This window comes from Coloeus monedula, assembly GCF_965178545.1.
Source record: "Coloeus monedula genome assembly, chromosome: 5".
Taxonomy (NCBI): Eukaryota; Metazoa; Chordata; class Aves; order Passeriformes; family Corvidae; genus Coloeus; species Coloeus monedula.
Genome location: NC_138785.1, coordinates 35,398,940 through 35,418,893, shown reverse-complemented (window position 1 = coordinate 35,418,893; position 19,954 = coordinate 35,398,940). Strand labels below are relative to the sequence as shown.

General features: G+C 39.8%; 1 protein-coding gene across 4 annotated transcripts in view; it reads right to left on the bottom strand.

Annotated features, from left to right (window-relative positions):
• KLHL2 (kelch like family member 2) overlaps positions 1-14,347 on the bottom strand; it is a 57,000-nt gene extending 42,653 nt beyond the window's left edge. For 3 of the 4 annotated variants that reach the window (XM_082282454.1, XM_082282456.1, XM_082282457.1), the window contains exons 1-4: positions 14,181-14,347; positions 11,174-11,299; positions 6,902-7,008; positions 2,355-2,476 (exon numbers count right to left, since the gene is read on the bottom strand). In XM_082282454.1, the coding sequence (XP_082138580.1) occupies positions 2,355-2,476; positions 6,902-7,008; positions 11,174-11,299; positions 14,181-14,203 (378 nt within the window). In that variant the 5' untranslated portion in view covers positions 14,204-14,347. Of the gene's footprint in view, positions 1-2,354; positions 2,477-6,901; positions 7,009-10,230; positions 10,371-11,173; positions 11,300-14,180 lie in introns of those variants that run through there. The other variant, XM_082282455.1, reaches the window with a different exon arrangement.
• Between the last annotated feature and the right edge of the window lie 5,607 nt (positions 14,348-19,954).

The window sequence follows — 19,954 nt, the reverse complement described above, 5'->3', positions numbered from 1 at the left end:
AGTAACTCATCCTTAAAAAGATTAATAACCCATCTGATAGCCTATGTTTGGCAGTGTGAAGGAACTGTGAGATTTTTCATGGGGGAGATGTTTTACACCACAGGAGATTGTTTCTTTCAGGACGGTTCTGCTGTTGGTAGCAGTTTGGGAACCATGTGCAGCTGAAGAAGAAAACCCATTTTTCCTTAAGCATATGCAAGAGACTTATCAAGAACTGCAACACTGACTAAAATCCCATGTTCTGTTATCCTTTGTGCAAGTTGGGTAAAAGGAGGAAAGTGCTCGAAAGGGGGAGGGGGTTTGTTTTAATTTCTTGTTATTTCTCTTTACTTTTAGTTCTATTAGTAATAAAACTCTTTCTTTGTACTGCAACTGCTTAAGTTTTGTGCCTGCTTTGCTTTCTCCTAATTCTTATCTCACAGAGGGGAAATGAGTAAGTAATGGATATTTTGACCCAAAACCACAACACTTAATTGGTGTTTCCGCCCGGTTTACGAACTGAATCCACTACAACATTCAATACCAGTCATATTACAAGTATATTCACCATCAATATTAAATTGCAGCCACATTGGAAAAAAATCCAAACCCAACTTAGAAGCCCAACTTTCTTCTCAGTACTCAAGTAACCACAAACTTGTAATATCACTCACCAAGCCATATTATTTATACTAACATTCCCAACATCATCAGATATCTATTTTCAGACAGATAACCTGGAGCTATGAAAATTAAAGCCCTATCAGGCTCACGAGCGTTAAACCTGTGGATTTCTGGCCTTCAGCAACTCCTGTATGAGGAAGAAATGTAAGACTTTTCCTCCCCATTAACATTGAAGAGTCAGAATTGCCAAGGATGGGTGATAATGCTTCCTCCTAGGCAACACCTACAGCCAAAATACAGCAGGGCTGCCTGTTAAGTCCCTTCTGATGTTATGGATCAAATGTACAAGATTAGGGCCATTAAGCTCTGTCAGCAAGACAGAATATTCTACTTTAAGGACAAAAAGCCAGCATGATCGAGCAGCAAGAGGTCAGTTAGGGAATCTCTAACAGTTTTGGATTTGCTCAAGGTCTTCCACAGCAATACAGAGATTTGGGCAACCACCAAATTGGTAAAACACAACAGAATTTCAGTCATTTTTTTCACTCTGTACATTCATCATCAGACCAGAACAATTCTTTAAAAACGAGGATCCTTAAGAAACAAGTCCTTAAGAAAGACAAGAAATTAATCTTGTAGAATTAAATGACTTATGGTATGACCTAAAATATGGAAGGCTTAGTAGTAGGATATTTTGTTCCTAGATGGCAGTATTTCTCATTTTGAGAAATATTCAATCAAGCATGGCTAAAACAAGCAGTGTCCCATCAGATTCAGCAGCCAATAAAAAGCCATTAATTTCAGCCTAACGTCCAGTAAAGCAATTAATTTGACAATACATAATTGCAACAGAAGTTTTCAATGCCAAATACAGCAACATGGTTTTGGCACCCTGCTATAGCATCAAAATAACTGCTAATAAACAAGTTATTTGGCATTGGGCAAGAGTAGAAAGAGCATACAAGTATGAAGGAAAAACACGAGAAATAAATGTATCACCCTTTATGCGACTAGTTTTAAACTTACCAAACCTCTACAACAAATCTCAAAAGATACTGGAAGGAAAATCTACTCTGCCCATCTTAAGTCCATCTGGATTTAGAAAATATTAAATGCAGGAAGCTATGTTTTCGAAGCTTGTGTTTGTTTTATTCTAATTGAAGCTTCATCTAAAGGTACAGCCAGTTGGAAAAACTGATTAGCTCTGTGTGGGATGGACAAAACCTTCATGATAGATATTGGTTGATTTAATTAAAAAAAAAAAAGGCAGTAGCTAAAAATTTCTGCACAGTTGGTCACTGGCAAGTTACAGAGATTGAGCAGGAAAAAGTACTTTATTGTGTAGGCTAAAAGGAAAGAAAAAAAACAGGACAGCTTAATTGAACAACATGGTTTCACATTTAGGAATAAGTCTATGTTGTTTATGTAAATTGCACACAAGTATTAGAGAAGGGGTGGTACAGAGGTGGCTGACAGCATTAACTTTAGGCAGAATAGACCATCTATTTTATTGCATTACATAAGGTTTGGTTGCAAAACCCATTAAAGTCAACTAACTCTTCATTTATGTGAATTGTCTTTGAATTTGACCCAGAATTTAAACAGCATGACTACTTGCTTTGTAAGCACAAGGTCTGAAAAAATTCCGGTTTGCAGATGAGATTTCCCATGTTGGAGTTGAACCACAGTGACAAAATAAATGACTCTGCACATTGCATCTCATTTGTTGCAGAAAATATTCTTACTCTTACCTGCACATTTTCTTCTGTAACTTGAATTTCAGCAGTGTAAATATAATCAATAAGCATCCTTAGAGTCCAGCCATCAACTTCCTTTATTCGAACTTTTTTTGCTCGGCTTTCACTCATCTCACCTACAAATACAGTTTATTAGTCAAGTAAATAAGACAGAAATACAGCACAAATGTAGAAGTTTAATAGCAGCAGAAATTTTGTGTATGAACAGTTGTGACAGTAGAAAAGCTTCCATAATAATAATTTAATTTCTTTCTTTCCCTCCTTCTTCCAGTGAGAAAGGAAGATTTTGTTGTTACCATCATGCAAATGCTACCTCGGTTAATACTTTTAGTGCAGGTGACCTATTTTTTCCAGTGTACAGTATCAGGAAAATATTGTTACCAGACCTAAATAAGACACTTCAAATGTATACAAAAACATTTTTCTGGGAAAGCAAGCTATTAAAATACTCTAGCTTTATTAATTTCTGAATTGAAGGAGCATACCAAACATGGTCTGGAGTAAATTTATTTAAATAAGAAAAGTTATATCCCCACAGAAGAATTAACATACATATTTCTTTGCTTGCCTATTTATTATTCCCTTAGCAACTTCACCTCTTTTACAGATCCAATTTAACAGCTCAAACTCAAGCTAAGATAAAATGGTAAGCAAGGGAAAACTTGCTGGATCTCATTTTGTGGAGGCTGACATGTTGGCCATATGCCACAACCAATCTTCATAGAAAGGCCTGCAAAGTAACTTCCACCTTCCAAAATATAATGTTTCTCAAAGTGCAGTATCTTCTTTATGGCTGAAATAATTATCCAAATATATATTTTGAAGTAATGGCTATAATGTTCTTCATGACTTCCAGATCAGGTCATCCCAGATCTTTAAACCCTTCTGCACTGACCCACTGAGAAACAAAACATGAACTACAAAAGTTGTGTTGGAAGATATATAAAATTTGACTTTGGAAGAATATATCCCAATCTCTGAATACATTAGTTTCTTATTCTTCTATGTTGGATATTATTTCTTTCCCTTAGGCATAGGCATCAGTGATATAATAAATTTAATGTATACAACAAGAAAGACAAGATGGAGAAGTGAACAAGAACATGCTAACCACTGCTGGTATTTTCTTATGATGTCATACACATTTTCACTGTTTGTTACCCTCAGGTCTCTAGGGTTGGTGTCAAACAATGCATTTTACCCAGTGCTTTCAGCAAAGGGATCATCACTGAGGAAATCTGTTACCATGCCTTTATTCATGCCTTTTTTTCGAGCTGAAGGGTAAAGCATGGCATTGCAAATCAACCCTTTAAGTGACAGGAAGTTCAAAAGACCATCTAGCCACATAAAAACCAGCAAAATCCAGCCCCCACAGAACTTTCTTCTTTCACCTGCACTTCTGAGACATTCCCCTACACCTTTGAAGGATGACTGCAGTACATTCCCTGCAGAGCTCTGTATTCCAAGTTTCTGCTTCTAGTTTGACACGGATTAAACCTATTGATCTTCAGAGCATGTAAGCTGCTACTTATTTATTATGCAAGCTGCTGTGGAGGTGGTCCTTTGGGAAAACTGTGTGTGTGGGAAAGCAGATTTTGATATTCTGCAAGCACATTAGGTTTGTTTTCAGATTTTGTGTCAAGGCTTTTAGAGTCATGGATAGGCACCTTCTCTGTTTAAAAACCAAGCCCAGAATATAAAAATAAAAAACTCTAAACAAGAAAAAAAACCCAAAACAAAAAGCCCCACACCCAAACAACAACAACAAACCACCCACCAAAAGTAACACCAAAAATACTTGCTTCCAACTTTCACATGAAACAGACATGCAATCTTACACCACTCTAGATCAATTCATATCTGTTTGATAGATCATATAGAGGAAACCATAGATGCACTCAGTAGGCAGTCTCAGTCTACAATTCAACCTGCTGAAGAACTCAGTTTATGACTAGGAAGCAGCACCACCATGTCTCCACAGAGTTCTTAATGACAGGAAAGCATACTGTGAACAGAAAGAAAGCACTGAGCTGATCCAACCTCCCAAGCAGCAGCAAAGCATCAGCTGAGTTGAAGATACTAAAGGGGCTACCTAAAAAGCTTCTGTGGTTCCTCACAAAGTAATGAAAAGAAGGCTTTTTTCTTCTTTTTTTTTACCCAAGGATTTTACAAATGGAGAATGGAAGCGAGGAGAGCAGGTAAATCCCTAAGGATAACTGCCATTGCAGAAAAGAAAATTAAACTCAGGTCACCCATGTCTGAAGTCAGGCCTTATAGCCACTAAAGAGTCACTTCTCTGATGTTTTATAATCAATTCCCCTAAACATTTAAGTAGATTTAAACCATATTTCTAAATAATTCCACTGTATACGAAGAAATATTCCTAGTAACATAGATTAAACAGCAGGGACTTTCTTCCCCCCTCTCCCCATTAGGGCTACCATTACAAGTACAAATGGGGAAAAGGGAAAAAAAAACAGGCAGAGAGTTTGAACCCAGTTAATGCCATTTCCCAGCCTGCATTGCAGTAATACTTAATGACTCAGAGAATGATAGAATCAACCTGCAAATACATATCTAAATATAAGCTTCTAATTTCTAGTCAAGAAGTAACCCTAAAGCATAAGAGTGCAATTTTTTTACTGTCTTTTCAGTCCGTGTTTTATTCTGGATGGAGGAAGATACTTTTTCATTTGGTTGTGGCTGGTTAAGGGATGAAATTTGCTTATTTGAACTTGCAGATTACTGGATGAGAATAAAAATCCACCTAAGAAGTGTGAATTTCGGGCTTCACAGAGAGAACAGTTACAATGAACTTCAGGATTTTTTGTGTGGGGAATGGCTGAAACGCACCAATACCACAGCTAGGCTGTGCTGTAAGCAACCTATGAGCCTAGTATAAAATCTGTGGGTAATTCCTAAAGCCACAGCTGAATTCTATTTAAGCTCCCACCAATTTGGTTTACTAACTACACAAACCTTGCCACAGATATGTTACTTAAACACTTCACACCCATTACTCAAGTGAGCGTTCCCACTTCCTGCACCACTGGGGCTAAAGAACACCTACATTTAAGAACATATAAGAAGTTAAAAATTTTAAAAGGGACTGAAGCAAGGGAAGAGAATATTCCAGTAATTCTATCTGGAGAGCAGCTACAGACACTGCTGCCCTGGCACTCTGAATGGGTAATAAACTTCTCCACAGAAAGGGCAGTCAGGGCAAGCAGAAATGTCTTAATCACAGAAAGCATAATAAAAAGCTATACTCTAAGTAAAGACTATATTCAGTGTGATAGTCAACAACAGTCTTTAATACAGAACTAATATAAGAGGCTTGCATTTCTCTGCTACTAAGGTGATGAAAAGGAACTGTAGAAGCAGCTTTTTTCATTCTAATTTTGTAGACAGCAGTAAAAATTAAGAAGGAATTTATCAGTCACCCAGAATGTTTGTCTCAACCACAAATGCAAACTTAAAGAACTACTTGAGAAAGAGATACTTAATTTTACAAGCAACTTCAAAGCATTGTTGTGTGACTCCACTTCTAGCCTCGATTATGTCAAAATATAAAATCAAGAATTATCAGTTCCTTCCACAGAACACAACAGTATTTCAAATTTCATCCATCTTGTTGCATACAATTAAAATTATTAAAACACCAATCTGTTTGCATATGGGCAGGCCAAGAGTCACATTTCTACCTCCATCTGAGCTGGTGGTCAGAAGCAATTCATTACAGAGAAGTCTTTGAATTTCAACAGTTGACAATAACTACAAAGCTGGCACGAGATTTGAGGAGGAATACACAAAACCTCAGAAGTTAATTTTAACATGCATTTAGCAACATTCTTACTTTGACACTGAATTTCATATTATTTCAATGTGATTTGTAACCACGATGGAATTAAACCCACAGCACATGAATTTCAGCTGGAGGCTCCCATGAACCTATCTCAGCCTTGCAAGCCCTCAGCATTCCTGCTCTAGCAGTAAAGCAGTAACTTGGCCAGCATGGAGTGAGCAGAAGTAGAATCAAGCCTGTACAGAACAGCAGTGGCAGTGATGCAGAGTACATGTCATGGAGAATTACCCTAAAAATACTGAAACATGCACTCCAGCTACAGGCTGCCAAAGTCACAGAAAGCTTTCATATCTACTAACAGCCTAGAGCACTCACGGTCTGAAGAACGTAGCAGCAAGTAGTTGTTAAAGGACAAAATTTACTCCAAAATTCACATGAAAGTTATTTTAACCTTCTCACTGGAGGCTTAAAGGGTATATCAACTTGTCTATTCCTGGCTTAGTTAACATCTGTTAATTAAGGAGACTTTTTAAAGCATTCATCATGCTAACAAAGACTAAGTTGACAGTATGTCCCTAGACTGCAAAAAAAAAAAAAAAAATCATTAAGAACCCCAGATGTTCCTATTGGCTTATCTAAAAATCAAATTAGATCCTAAAAAGCAAAAGTCATGAAATTTTATACTTTATACAGTTAGACTGGATTACAACATATTAAGTATTGAAGCATTTGGTACCTGTAAACATGGCATGGAAGTAGGGGCTGCAGGCGGCTAACACAACTCTATGCGCTGCAATTTCCATGTCTTCAGCTACTATCGTCACATCACACAGCAAGTTTTGACTATTTAGAAATATCAGAGAAGGCAATTTCACGTAAGTGAACTACAACAGAAAAGTATATCATATCACACACTATTTCTTTTCCCATGCCATCAACAGAAGCAGGCAATGTTGATGAAGCATTGTTTTTAAATGTGTTACACAACCACATGGCTATTACTCAGTCAGATTACGGATGGTGCTTGGGTACACAAAATTATCTCAAAATCAAACAACTGAATTGTGATTCATTACACAGAAGTTTTCTGCATTGAATAACCATCATTTGTATCAGCCCAATTTATAAATATTTTCTCTGCAAGTCTGGGCCCCTTTGAACAACTATGATAGAAAAAAACCAGAATTTAATACACATAAGCACTAAAAAAAAATACATAAGAAATAAGGCTTTACAGACAACAAAGAATCCAAACTTCAACTGAGATGTCTGTGTCACATTACACTGGAAACTCATGCCTACTTAATTGTTCAAATCCGCTACTTGATCTTCTCTATATTTACTGTTTTCCAAGTATTTTTCATATTCAGCCCATGCACACAATAGCAATTATTTTTTTCCAGACTGAGCAGTTTAGAATTTATTATGGTTAACTTCATATCTTGCCTGACTTTGTATCTTCATTACATTCATTTGCATTCTTGTCCTTTGTGACTGTAATACATAATTCCTCCGTATTCAGTTGCAGTAAAGTAACATCTCATTTATAACCATTCCTAACACAGGTATTTCTAATGCAGTTTACAGCTATTGGCCATACCTCTTCCACTTAAGTACACACTTAAATAACATGTGTACTCTTTATAATCCAATTTTCTAGACTGAAAGAGGAGAGGGGGAGAAAAAAAAGAAAACACACCACAACATCAAAAGGCTGCAATTTCACAGCATCTAAATAGCCATAGTTACAGTTGCCTTTTATTTCCTGCTCATGCTAGCACTGTCCCTGCGGAGGTGGTATGCAATCCACAAAACTCAGAGCCACTGCAACAGAGGAAAGAGGGAAAAGTATGACGTAACAGAACATATTCCTTAGGGATGGAGCTAGAGCCATACACCAATCCAGTGATTTCTATTTTTACCTTTCCTGAATACATATTAAAGATTTTTAGATAGTTTGCAACTACAACACTGAGTTGTATCAAAGACAGGCAAGCAGTTGCGTTTTGCTTGGACAGAACTAGAGCTCTCAGGCAAACTGCTCAGATATTCACCTCAGTTCAAAAGAAAACTCTGTGATCTCTCAGTTCTGCAATCATTCAATTTTTAAGAGCCCAGACTCAAGTAAGGTGGCTTTGTGGAGGTCACACACCAACAATTTTGGTGGCTACAGCTAACCTTTGGGGTCATATTGCAATCCTGGCATAACATTATCTTTCTGCTTTCAACTTTTAATATCTACAGCAACTATCTAAATCGCCTAAGTTTAGCCTGCAATATCGTTATTATCAAAAAATATGCACAATATAAGGTAATGACCATACCAGATGAAACACACAGTTCACAGGACCTTGAAACAACCATTACATTTATTATAAAAAAAAGGAAACAGAAAGCTACACATAAAAGAGCATCGGATACCCAGCTTTATCACACACCTGCACCTATCCTGACAACAGGAACAAAAAGTTTTATACTTAGTTACACAGAAATACTAAAGATAACAATGAAGCCAGAAGCAACAGAATTACATCAATGCACGGCTAGGGTTAACTAATTATATTGCACATATGTAGACCTAGTAACATCTCTAGTCTGGAACTGCATGAATATGCTCTGCATTACTAAAAGCTGACAAGCTAAAGAAACTACTGAAGATAAGAGCTTATAAACTTAATCATGTACTCTGCTGCAAGCATCTTGTGGCTTCCACAGGAACTCAGCACCTTCATTTCATGAGGGAGCATCAATTTATTGTAGAAAAGGTTGTGTTCTGAAGTGGTATTGTACAAATTTGCTTGTATAGAGTGACTGAATGAGCAGAGCTGTGAGGGATACATCATCATGGTATAGAAAATGAGGAATAAGGGCAAGAAAGTATGCATTTAAGAATAACTGAGCAACTGTTTACCAGCTTGCAGGCTATTCTTCATTGGTTCATACAGAGAAAGTTCATTACCTCCATCTTCAAAAGGTTTTGGTAAAGTCTTGTTTGTAAGAATGAGAATTTTAACAAATATAGGTAACATCAAATTCCATTGTGATAAAAGCAAATTATAATAAAGTGAAAAGATAGGTATCAACGTGTAATTTTGTCATATGTCAAGAATTAATTAGCTACCCTAATGCATTCTCTACTCAATGTTGAGGTGATGGTGAGCAATGAAATGACAAAAAATACAAAGGACAAAATTGTCAAAATTTGAAGGCACATAAAAACTCCTTAACGAGCTACTAGAGCCAGGCAACTTGACAGCAGCCCAAAATTTAATATAAACACACAGAATTAAGCATTCAAAACCAAGTGTATTTAAATGCTTAAGCAAATTATTTTTTCACTAGCTATTCACTTCTTGGAGAGCCAAATACCTGTTTGTGCTACACTAACGAAAAGAACTGAGATTGGCTACATTTTTAAAGTTGTTTCTAAATCAAAAATATCATTTACTTAATTAATATTAGATCTCTGTTTAGAGCAATGAAGTCTGAAACATTTTAAAGATATTTCTGCTTATTATTTCAAACAAATGAATGCAACTAGAAATGTTTATAATTTTATCTAATTACCACTTAACATCTTAAAAGCTGTACTCATCTCAAATAGTAAACATTCTTGCATTGACCACCTTATTAAATGAGAACTAGTTAAGGTTATATGGCGCAGCTCCTGTTCAAACTTTAAGTATTTATACATGCAAGGCAAAATTACTCAAATTGCTTCTACAGCAATTTGAATTTAGGTAACCATGGAAACTAAAGTATATTCTGAAAATAATCCATGGGCTTCAAAAATGCACTCTGCTGGAAGATGGCAAATCTTTTACTTGCAACACAGCAAAATGCAGGTAAGGTTTCTGCCTTCCAAAACTATCGTAAGATTCATTCTGGGAAACTTTCTCCATGTAAACTCTTGCTCATCCTCAGGAATTCATTGCTACCGACTCTAGCCAGGCTTTGTTATGCTCCTTGAGACACCATATCTGCTTACTGGGACACTTGAAAAAGCCAAGGGCATAACTTAGGTGAAACAACAAGTGTCAGTCTATGCAGCACATAAAGGTTTACCTGTATAGAACAAAGAAGATCAAAGGCAGAGGCATACTTTAAAAAGGTATCAGTTGCTGTGTTTCTTTTTGGTGAAGCCTCTCCAATTTTTAATTTGATACAGGAAATAACAAAGAACTACAGGATTTTCACAGCCTCCGGTACTGTCTCTGCTAGAGAAGAATTTTTATTTAATTTCTCCATTGTTGCTGTTAGTTATAGCACTGAATTACTGTCAGTGATAGCTGTGAGTCCTGATTTCCAGAGCTCAGTTGTGAGCTCTAATTACCAGCTGTCACAGTTTCCAACATCACTTCACCTACTCATATGTAAAATATAAATCAATATGGATGCTAAGAACACCATCAGAACCAGCCGCTCAGTTTTGCTGAAACCAATGGTAGTATCCCTCAAGGCCTTAGAAAACTTTATTGAGAAAAGTTACTTTCAACATTTGATTTGGGAGTTCATCAATTTCTCCCAGGGGGCAGGTAAATGATAATTAAGAAAATGTACAGTCAGTTGGTTTATACTGTGACCTATGTCTCCAGACTAGAAAATTTTAGCATTTTTCTGGTTCACAGCCTACCAAGAAAATCAACAACATGCACACAAAGAGCCTAAGGCTCAACCAGAGTCACTTTTCATCTATCCAGGATCAACTACGTACAAGACAGGATCAGCAGCTGTAACTCCTTAAATACAATCTGTACGTATTTTTCAAGTCTCATAAAACTAGTTTTGACTAACTTATCAGGTGCAAAAATATACTGCATACATTACAGCTATCATCACATGGCTATCATTCAGCTATCACTTTATTGTATATTTAATCCTTCTCATCAGCTATACTTCTGAAATTGTATGTTCCTAATAAACAGACTACTATTATTAACTTCATAAGTGCAAATGAAAGTAAAAATGAACTATGGACTCCAGGCAGATGTATATGGTGAAGTAATACCTTCTTAATTCATTCATAACTTTAAAAGCTTTCTTCATGTGCCATGGATTTACTGTAATAGGACAGTGAATTTCAGTGTTATCATCTTTCAGATCCAAGGGCTTCTGATGGCAAAGTTTGGTACATCTGGAAAGAAAGAGTTAAAAAATAAAGTTAATACTTCTGTCTAATCTCCAGTGCTGACACTTCTTATTCAGTTCACCTTCATCTTGGGGAGAAGGAGAAGATTTGCACATGAAACTACATCTTTACTCCAAGCAATTTCGGTATCCCTATTACCAAAGGTGTAGAGGAATAGATAGAATTCCCGTGGAAGTAGTAAGTTGGTGACTAACACTAGTGACGTTCACGGAGGCTAACAATAATCTCCCCTAAAGAAAACATGAAGATGCTTTCCGGTTTTGTGAATATTGTTTTATTTAGTTGAGAAATACTCTAGAATATTTCCAACAAGCTCTGAAGAGAGGGCAGAATTAAAGTTTGGGGAACTTTTGACCTAGTGCCCACACAGATCAGTGGCAGAATGCAGCAACCATCACCCCAGTCTCTTAATGCCTTTGCTGCCTGTGTAATAAGAGCTTCTCTCTGCACTTCTACCAGGAACTCACTCACTGTTTCACACGGCTCCTAGTTCTCCTCTGACAGGAAGACCACACAATGACTACTGTAGTTATCCAGGCTTTCCCTAGTAGCAGCATAAGACATGGGTGACTGAGAAAATTTGGGTAGTTCTGTATATTCACTCAATGTTTTGATAAGCACGATGTACATAAGTGACCAGCCTCTTCATTGTTCTTACTCTCAAAGTCCCACTCCAAATAGCAAGAGAAGAACTAAGGAGTGTAAAAAATCCTTAACTCTAGCGACAATTAATGCTTTCTGTAAGACAGACCCAGGTTCTACGGATACTAACTTCTGTAGAAAAATTATTATATATGCTTCTCAGTCACTCAGACTGTCCAAACAGCAAGTGGGCTTTTCATGCCAAACCAAACCAATGAGTTTCCTGTTTACACTCACAATGTTGCTCTTACAAAGCAATCTGTGTTGTTGTGGCACTTAGAAAATGCTTAGCATCTTTATTTTACAGTACTGTAACTGATTCCTGAACCTGTATACTGGCAATAAGCAAAGGTACTTGATGGGGCCACAAACCCTGGTACATCAAAGATCTGATTTCAAATGAAAATTCAACCTTATTAGCATTAGGTAAGCACAGTCAAACTGAACATATTCGGTGACTCACATAACTGCAACCTCTCTTCTACTATACCTGAAACTTTTTAACTGGGCATGCCTAAAGAAGCTTAAAAGAAAAAATCCAACAAAAATGTAAGATTTTAACCTAGAACTCTATGTTCTGTGGACTACAATAGTGGAAAGCTAATGAGCTGGCTTTATTTTTCATTTTCCCAAAACTAGCTACAAAATCTTGGAGTAAAACAATACAAAATTGCATCAAATAACAAAGGAATGTAAAAAAGTCTCCGTAAAACATTCACTAACCAAGTAACATCCATCCACAGAACTCTAACTACTACCAGCTTAGCACAGTGTACCATGAAACTGGTATGAATTAAAAGTTTCATACTCAATTTTGAAAATTATACAATTCATTACTGAAAAGGGACAAATAACAGGCAGGAAGTCTGCATCAATCAAAAAAAAAGCCCCAAACAAGTTATTCAGCACATACATATGCTACATCACAGAGGTAAAATAAGAAAGACATTCTATCTAGCAAACTCCTTTCGACAGGACGTTACTTTTCTACATTATGTGACATATGCTGTAATCAGAATTCCAAAAATTTATAGACAGAAATCAGTGACTGCAGAAAACATTCAAAACACCAAAGACCAGAAGAGACCCAGCTTTTAATTATACCACCGATTTATCAAGTCCAAGATAGAACACTTTTCATTGCAACTTTCTACATCCCAAAGCAATGCATCTCTATTTATCTGCATACGTATACAAGCTGTGTACACATCAAATACAGCTATGCAAGGAAAAGAAAAGTGATCGCAGTTGTCCGTAAAGAGCTGCCAAGCAACTTGGATTAGATGGAGGAGTTCCCATGAAGTGTAAATTAATTTGCTGAAATTTCATTAGCTTGTCACAAAGGATGACTTTGTTTTAAGGTAATGAAGCCTACAAAACCGTCAGTCATACACCTTCTGTTTTGGGAAGTGCCAGTCCGCCTGGAGTCTCTCTTACCATTTCACCGGTTGGGTCAGAGCTCTCTGCAACTGGTTTCCTTCGGTTTGTTCTCAAGAACCTCACCCACAGCGTGCCTGAAATCTACCTCCCGAAGGCACAGGATGAAGTTGCACTGAACCGGAGCCTGTGAAAGGACTGAGCCCAGCTGAGGTGCAGCTGGAGATGGTCGCCTGGAGTGCATTGCCTGGGCACTGCCACTAAAAAAGATGCTTAACTAAATAACCAGAAAACCGGGAGTGAGATAAGCACGACTGCTGAGTCAAACAAGGAGTAATTTGGGACCACATATGGAGGAAGCAGAAGGAGGGAGGGGGAGGAGGGAGAAAAAGCCCGCCTGTCCGCACAAGCTGGAAGGCGCACGGGAAGGCGGCGGGGCGGGGGTGCCGGCAGCGCTGCCCGCCCGCGGGAGCGCCCGCTCCCCCCGCCGCACGGTGCCCGCGGCCGGCACCGCAGCGACACAACCGGGCATCTCCGAACCCCGGGCGGCCTCGCTGGCCCGCCGGGCACCGGTTCCGCCACCAGGTCGCCGACACGACCCTCCCGCCGGCGCTGCCCCGGGGCCGGTTCCGAGCGTCCCCCATCCGCGGACACCGCTTCCCCCCCGGCGACGAGGGGCCCGGCGGGGCCGACCGGGCTGCAGGGCGCCGTGGCACCTCCGCCCGCTGCTGCGCCGCCCCAGCCCACGGACCCCACAGCGCTTCGCTCCGCACAGCCGTCCCGGCGGGCTCCGGGCGCCCGCCTGCCTCCCCGCCCGCCCCGCCGCCGCCGCCGCCGCCGCACTCACACGGGCGGCAGCAGCATCTCCATCGCGGCTCCGCTCGGGCTTCCTCCGTGCAACGCGGGCGCGGCGAGCTGCCGCCAGCACCATGCCAGCTGCGCTGCCCCGCCGCAGGTGCGGGGAGCGGCTGAGCCCGCCCGGCCGAGCCCCGCCGCCGCCGGGAGCCGCCGGCGCTGCCGCTTCCGGGTGCCCGCCCGCGGGAGGGCGCGGCGGGGACGGGCCGCTGTGCGCAGGCGCGGCGGCAGCGGCCGGCCCGGCCCGGCCCGCGTGGTCTCTGCGGCGGCGGCGGCGGCGAGGGTTGCGGTGGCTGCGGTGGCTGCGGTGGCTGCGGTGCGCAGGGGCCGCCTCGCTGGAGCCTTCCGCCCTGGCCTCGGGATTTTAGAAGGAGGAGGCTGAGACGGCGCTGCCCTTGCCGAAAGAAGCGTGGCCTTCGAGTGGGATGAGCCAAGGTCTAGCGCCCAAGTGCGTGTCTCCTCCTTCTCAGGAAAGCCGTGGCTCAGGGCACGGCTGAAGAGCGACACATCCCGGGGAGCGCCCGGGTTAGGCTGTCCGCAGCACCAGGAAGGATGGCTTGGAGCGCTCGCGTGGGGACACACAGGTGCTCTGTCCCAGGGTAAAAAAAAAAAATAAATAAAGCGGTCCCAGGTCTCCTCAGTGAGAAAATCCACCAGCAGGTGCCTGCCATGAGGGTCACGGGCATCTTCTTCGCATGCCAGCCAAGGTCCCACACCAGCTCGAGCAGGGGCCGAACGGAAGAGCCAAAGTGCATCGGGACAGAGGAGATGAAAAGGCTGTAGTTCCTTGTGACCGGCTGGATCTCATCGGCTTTTATTTGATCAAGTCCAGCAGGAACCCTGCCACTCAAAACAGCTGGCCTCCTGTCTTTAGCAAACGTTGCTGACATTGATCATTAAGTACATGAGTTGTTTTTAGTGTTTGCTGAAGTAGCCTCTGTGATGCAAAATGGCAAAAAGAAAAATGAACAGGGATCTATCTCAAACGTGTCTTTGTAAACAGCACTAATTCAAGCAATGATCCAGAATACATTTAGCAACTTCTGAGTTGCGGCATTAGAGAAGAATTTACTGCATTTAAACCTCTGTAAATTACTTCCAAATCTTTGAAGACTGTGTAGTGGAAAATGGGTTTAGCAAGCTGAACACAATTCAGGTATTTAAGTAAAATTAAAATGCTTCTTCACTGAAGCAAGAGATTTTAAATTGGAATAGTATCTCTAAACTAATAAATCTACTAATAACTGACCAACACTATTTTTGTCAGAGTGAGAAGAGTTTGAGGACAGCATATTTCAAGTAGGAGGCAAAACAAAATGGCAAGTGTGTTTTGGGTGAAGAATATTATAGATGGATACTGAAAGCCTTCACCAGTGTTTCTAATAAAATCACTGGCTATTAAAACTTTATGTATTTTAATCTATAATTTTCATCTTTGCTACTCTCCAATAATACTTCTCACTTGGAAAATGCCATTTTAATTTTCTCAGTTTACCGATCGTCTTTCACTACAGTGATGTTTGATTTGGGAACACTTCAAAATTTTTCCAATGGGTTTCCACTGGAGGTTTTTCTAAATTAAATAAACATAGTTGGCAGTGCCTGTTTTTACGAAGTGTGTGCTTTGTAACTGCTGAATTTGTCTCTTCTCAAGAGACAACTAGATTTGCCTCTGGGTTGTATTGGAGAAGACAAGGTACTTGTTAAAGATTTAAATACACAACAAAACCTGCTTGCAGGGAAGTCTGCTCCAAAGGAGCCAGCCAGCAATAATGCTCTCTGAAATAGGGGGTTGAAATTCAGCTGGCTCCACGTAGCATAGCATCACCAAGGTCTGAGTTCCTAAGTAGATGTGGCCTGGTTAGATCTGAGAGTTGATGATGACTGTCACATCACACTTCCAGGTTTCTATAACTTAGACTAAACTCCTTGACATGTCACTTTGTAAGACAAGGATCCCAACTTCTACTGATCCATAAGACCTAAGTGAATTCTACTGTGTTATGTTTAAGGATCCACACGAGACCATTGTAAACTTGTGAGTTGGTCTGTAAGCTGAGGGGCTTTGTACACTATTTGCATATACATCCTGCAAGCAGGTAGGCACCTGCAGATTCTGCCCCATGCTAACACGGCAGAACTGTTTAGCAACCTTGTTGTGGTTTAACCCGAGCCAGCAGCCAAGCCCCAGGCAGCCACTCGCTCACTCCCCCAACAGTAGGATTGGGGACAAAATCTGGAGGGTAAAAGGTAGAGAATTTGTGGGTTGAGATTAAGGCAGTTTAACAGGGAAAGCAGAAGCTGCACACACAAGCAAATCAAATCAAGGAATTAATTCATTGCTTCCCATGGGCAGGCAGGTGTGGAGCCATCTCCAGGAGAGCAGGGCCCCGTCATGCATAATGATTACTTGGGAAGACAAACACCATCACTCCAAATATCCTCCCCTTCCTCCTTCTTCTCCCACTTTATATACTGACCATGATGTCATGTGGTGTGGGAATGTCCCTTTGGTCAATTGGGGTCACCTGTCCAGGCTGTGTCTCCTCCCAGCCTCCCATGCACCCCCAACTTCCTCACCAGTGTGGGAAAATGAAAAGCAAAAAAGGCTTTGGCTCTGTGTAAGCCCTGCTCAGAAATAACAAGAACATCTCTATGTTATCAACTCTGTTCAGCACAAATCCAAAACAAAGCCCCATGCCAGCCGCTGTGAAGAAAATTAACTCTACCCCTGCCAAAAACAGCACAAACATTTATTCTTAAATGAACATTAAGCATTTCCAACCTGTGACTTCACTCATTTTCTTGCAGTGTTGTTTTGGCTTCGGAGCCAAATGTTCAACATTAGTTCAGTTAAATTCTGTGATGCAGAGCATCAGAAAGAAACAAATAGGGCAAGGTTCTATTTTTTTTTTCCTGAAAATTATGTCTTTGTAATTCAATAATTTCAAAAGGAATCATAAAGAGTGGAAGCAAAAAACTACTTCATCCAAACTACATTATGTGGTTGTGGCAAAACAACTTGTATCTCTAACCATGAGAAAACCCATCCTTTAAATACAACGTCTGTATTTTTATGGGATTCTGCTTGATCCAATACCTCTTCTTAGAAAAGAACTTTCAGAGAGAAAACTTATTTATGTATGTCTGTGGGTGTATGTATGTAGTTTTGAAAGGAAATGGGCTATGTATCTTATCTATGATGAAACAGATGTCATTTTTGTTGATGCTGCAGCAATTCAAATTACTGCATTTACTGAGAAAATTCCCTGTCATGTTTCAGGCTGTGCCTATAATAACTCAGCGCTTTCCCACTTGTTTTAGTGAGTTACAAAGGAGTGTGGCCAACACTTACTTAGGATCACATGATTCTTCACATCTATTGACACTGGAAGTACTTTACTGATACAGAAACCTCGAGACTATCCATCAGTGAATTACATCCAGTGAAAATGAAGTTATGCTAGCAGAGCTCTGCTTGCTAGCAAGATAGTCCCACAAGTTACACAGTCCTACAAATAGAATAACTAATCCTGGTAAAAGTCAGTGTGACTGCAGATATACGTGGTGTTTTATTAGCGTCTTCAAGGGATCATGCATTATGCTGACGTGGTCACGTCAGAAGAAACCTGGTTTAGGTTTAGCCACAGAGGACACTGATATAAGTTCTTACTTATTTTTAATTGACAAACATAGGTTAGGAAGACATCTCCAAAAAAGACAAAAAATAAGGTGGTAAGAACATTTACTCTTGTTTAAGATATTAGAAGTCATAGCTTCTGAAGGATTTGGGTAGAATGCTTATGAGGACATGCTGCTGAGGCTGGGATTCTTTTCATGACCAGGGAAGAGGAAAGGAGGGGGGCTGGATTTGAATACTTAAGTACCTCTCTGTACTCCTATTGCTTCAAAAAGAAAAACAATGTGCTTCTTCACTTTGTTAGCTGTTAGGTTATCCATGTTTGTATCTTCCTGAATTGAGTTGTGAGTACGTTGTGTACAAAATCTATGCAAAAATAAGTATGCATTTATCAAAAATACATGAGGGCACACAGGCATTTTTTCTCCTGTGCATTTCACCCCCAGTAACATTACCATCCAGCAGCAGACCTTTATACAACCCAGGCCCCTGTATCTAAACAAATCCACAAGGACCTTTCTGGAATTCATGACAGGACTTAGGTTCAACACAGACATTAGCTACTACTACATTCTTTTGTCTACGACACTAGCACTAATATCAGCATTAATCCAGTGTTGCCTAATCTTAAAAGGCCTCACTCTAGTGGAAGAAACTCCTTTTTCTTGCTTCAGAAGCATGGAATATTTAACATTTCAGAGAACCATTGAGCTAAGGACATGAATGCAGTTGAGAAGAATTACACTGAAAAGTAATGTGAAAAGGAAATGCAAGAAAGTGCATGCAGCAGACTGAGAAAGGGACCAGATTGCAGAGGAATATGTACTGGAGAGTAGGCAGAGAGAGAAAAAATAAAACATGTAAATTGGGATTGTGAAATAAGGAATAGCAAAGCAGCTGCTATCAAAGAGAAATTGTACTGTGACCAAAATCACTTCAATACAATTATGCATGGATGAAAATATTTAGTCTTTTCTAGCATTTATTCTCCTGTGTGAGCAATTGCTGGAGCACTAAGAATGGCACATATTTACTGAAAATAGGTAAAGGGATAAGATTTAGTCTGTAAAATTCATGGACCTTATGATGATGATGATGAAAATTAGCAACTAAGAACTGGTTTTTCAGTGTTCAAAACCAGATATAGCATAATTTCCAAAAGGACTTGATATGACACACAGTCTAGTAAACAGACTTTAAGTACTCTAATCCTATTTCTGGAAAAGAAGGGCCACATAAAAAGCAAATAGTATGATGCTTTTGAATTCTACTTGATGGAGAAGCCAGGTCCCTGTGGTCAGTGCTGTGTTCCTGCTAGATTACAGCTTCCAAAAGGAAGTCCTAGCTCAAGTAAGAGTTACGAATGCAGGCAAATGTAGGTCATGGCTATGATTCATATTTGTATTGGAAATTACAAAGATGCAAAGTAGATGTCTTGATGAGCAGATCTAAGGCCCAGTGCTGCAAAGGTTTGGATTTCAAAGCTTTGGATATAGTGTATCCCTGAGATGACTGTGAAAGAGTCACTTTCTGGTATCTGCAGACTTGTGTTGCTTCCTGTACACTGGATAAGGCAGTCAGGTCTCTATACTGAGTGGGTTCCATTCACTGAACCAGAAGAAAGCCCATCAAAAATTATCAGATTTCACCTTGTAGCCATGTGATCACTTAGACATGATGCAAAGGTAGCGGCAGAAACCTGCAGCAAGGATGTCTTGGGAAAAGTCAGACCATCTCAATCAGCAACATGCAAAGCTGATGAGAAGTTTCACCCTCAACACAGAATTTATACACTACTAAAATAAGTTATGCTCTATTATTGTGTACAGTATACACCAGAAAACAAAAATGGACTTATTTGCAACATTTAGTTTTTAGCAAACAATATGTCATAAGCAGTCATTGGGGTTTTTTCCCGGATTATTTTACTTCATAAGAGTGTAGAAAATACTTTTTTTTATTGTTATGTTCTGTCATACTTGTTTAACTTGTCAAAACATTGTTTTCTTGAAAAATGAAGCAAAAGTCATTTTTTTCACAGATAATAACTCTAAAGTATAATACTATATCTATTAGATGCAAGCCCATCAAAGTCCATATACTTCTCCTCCGTCATATTCCCCACT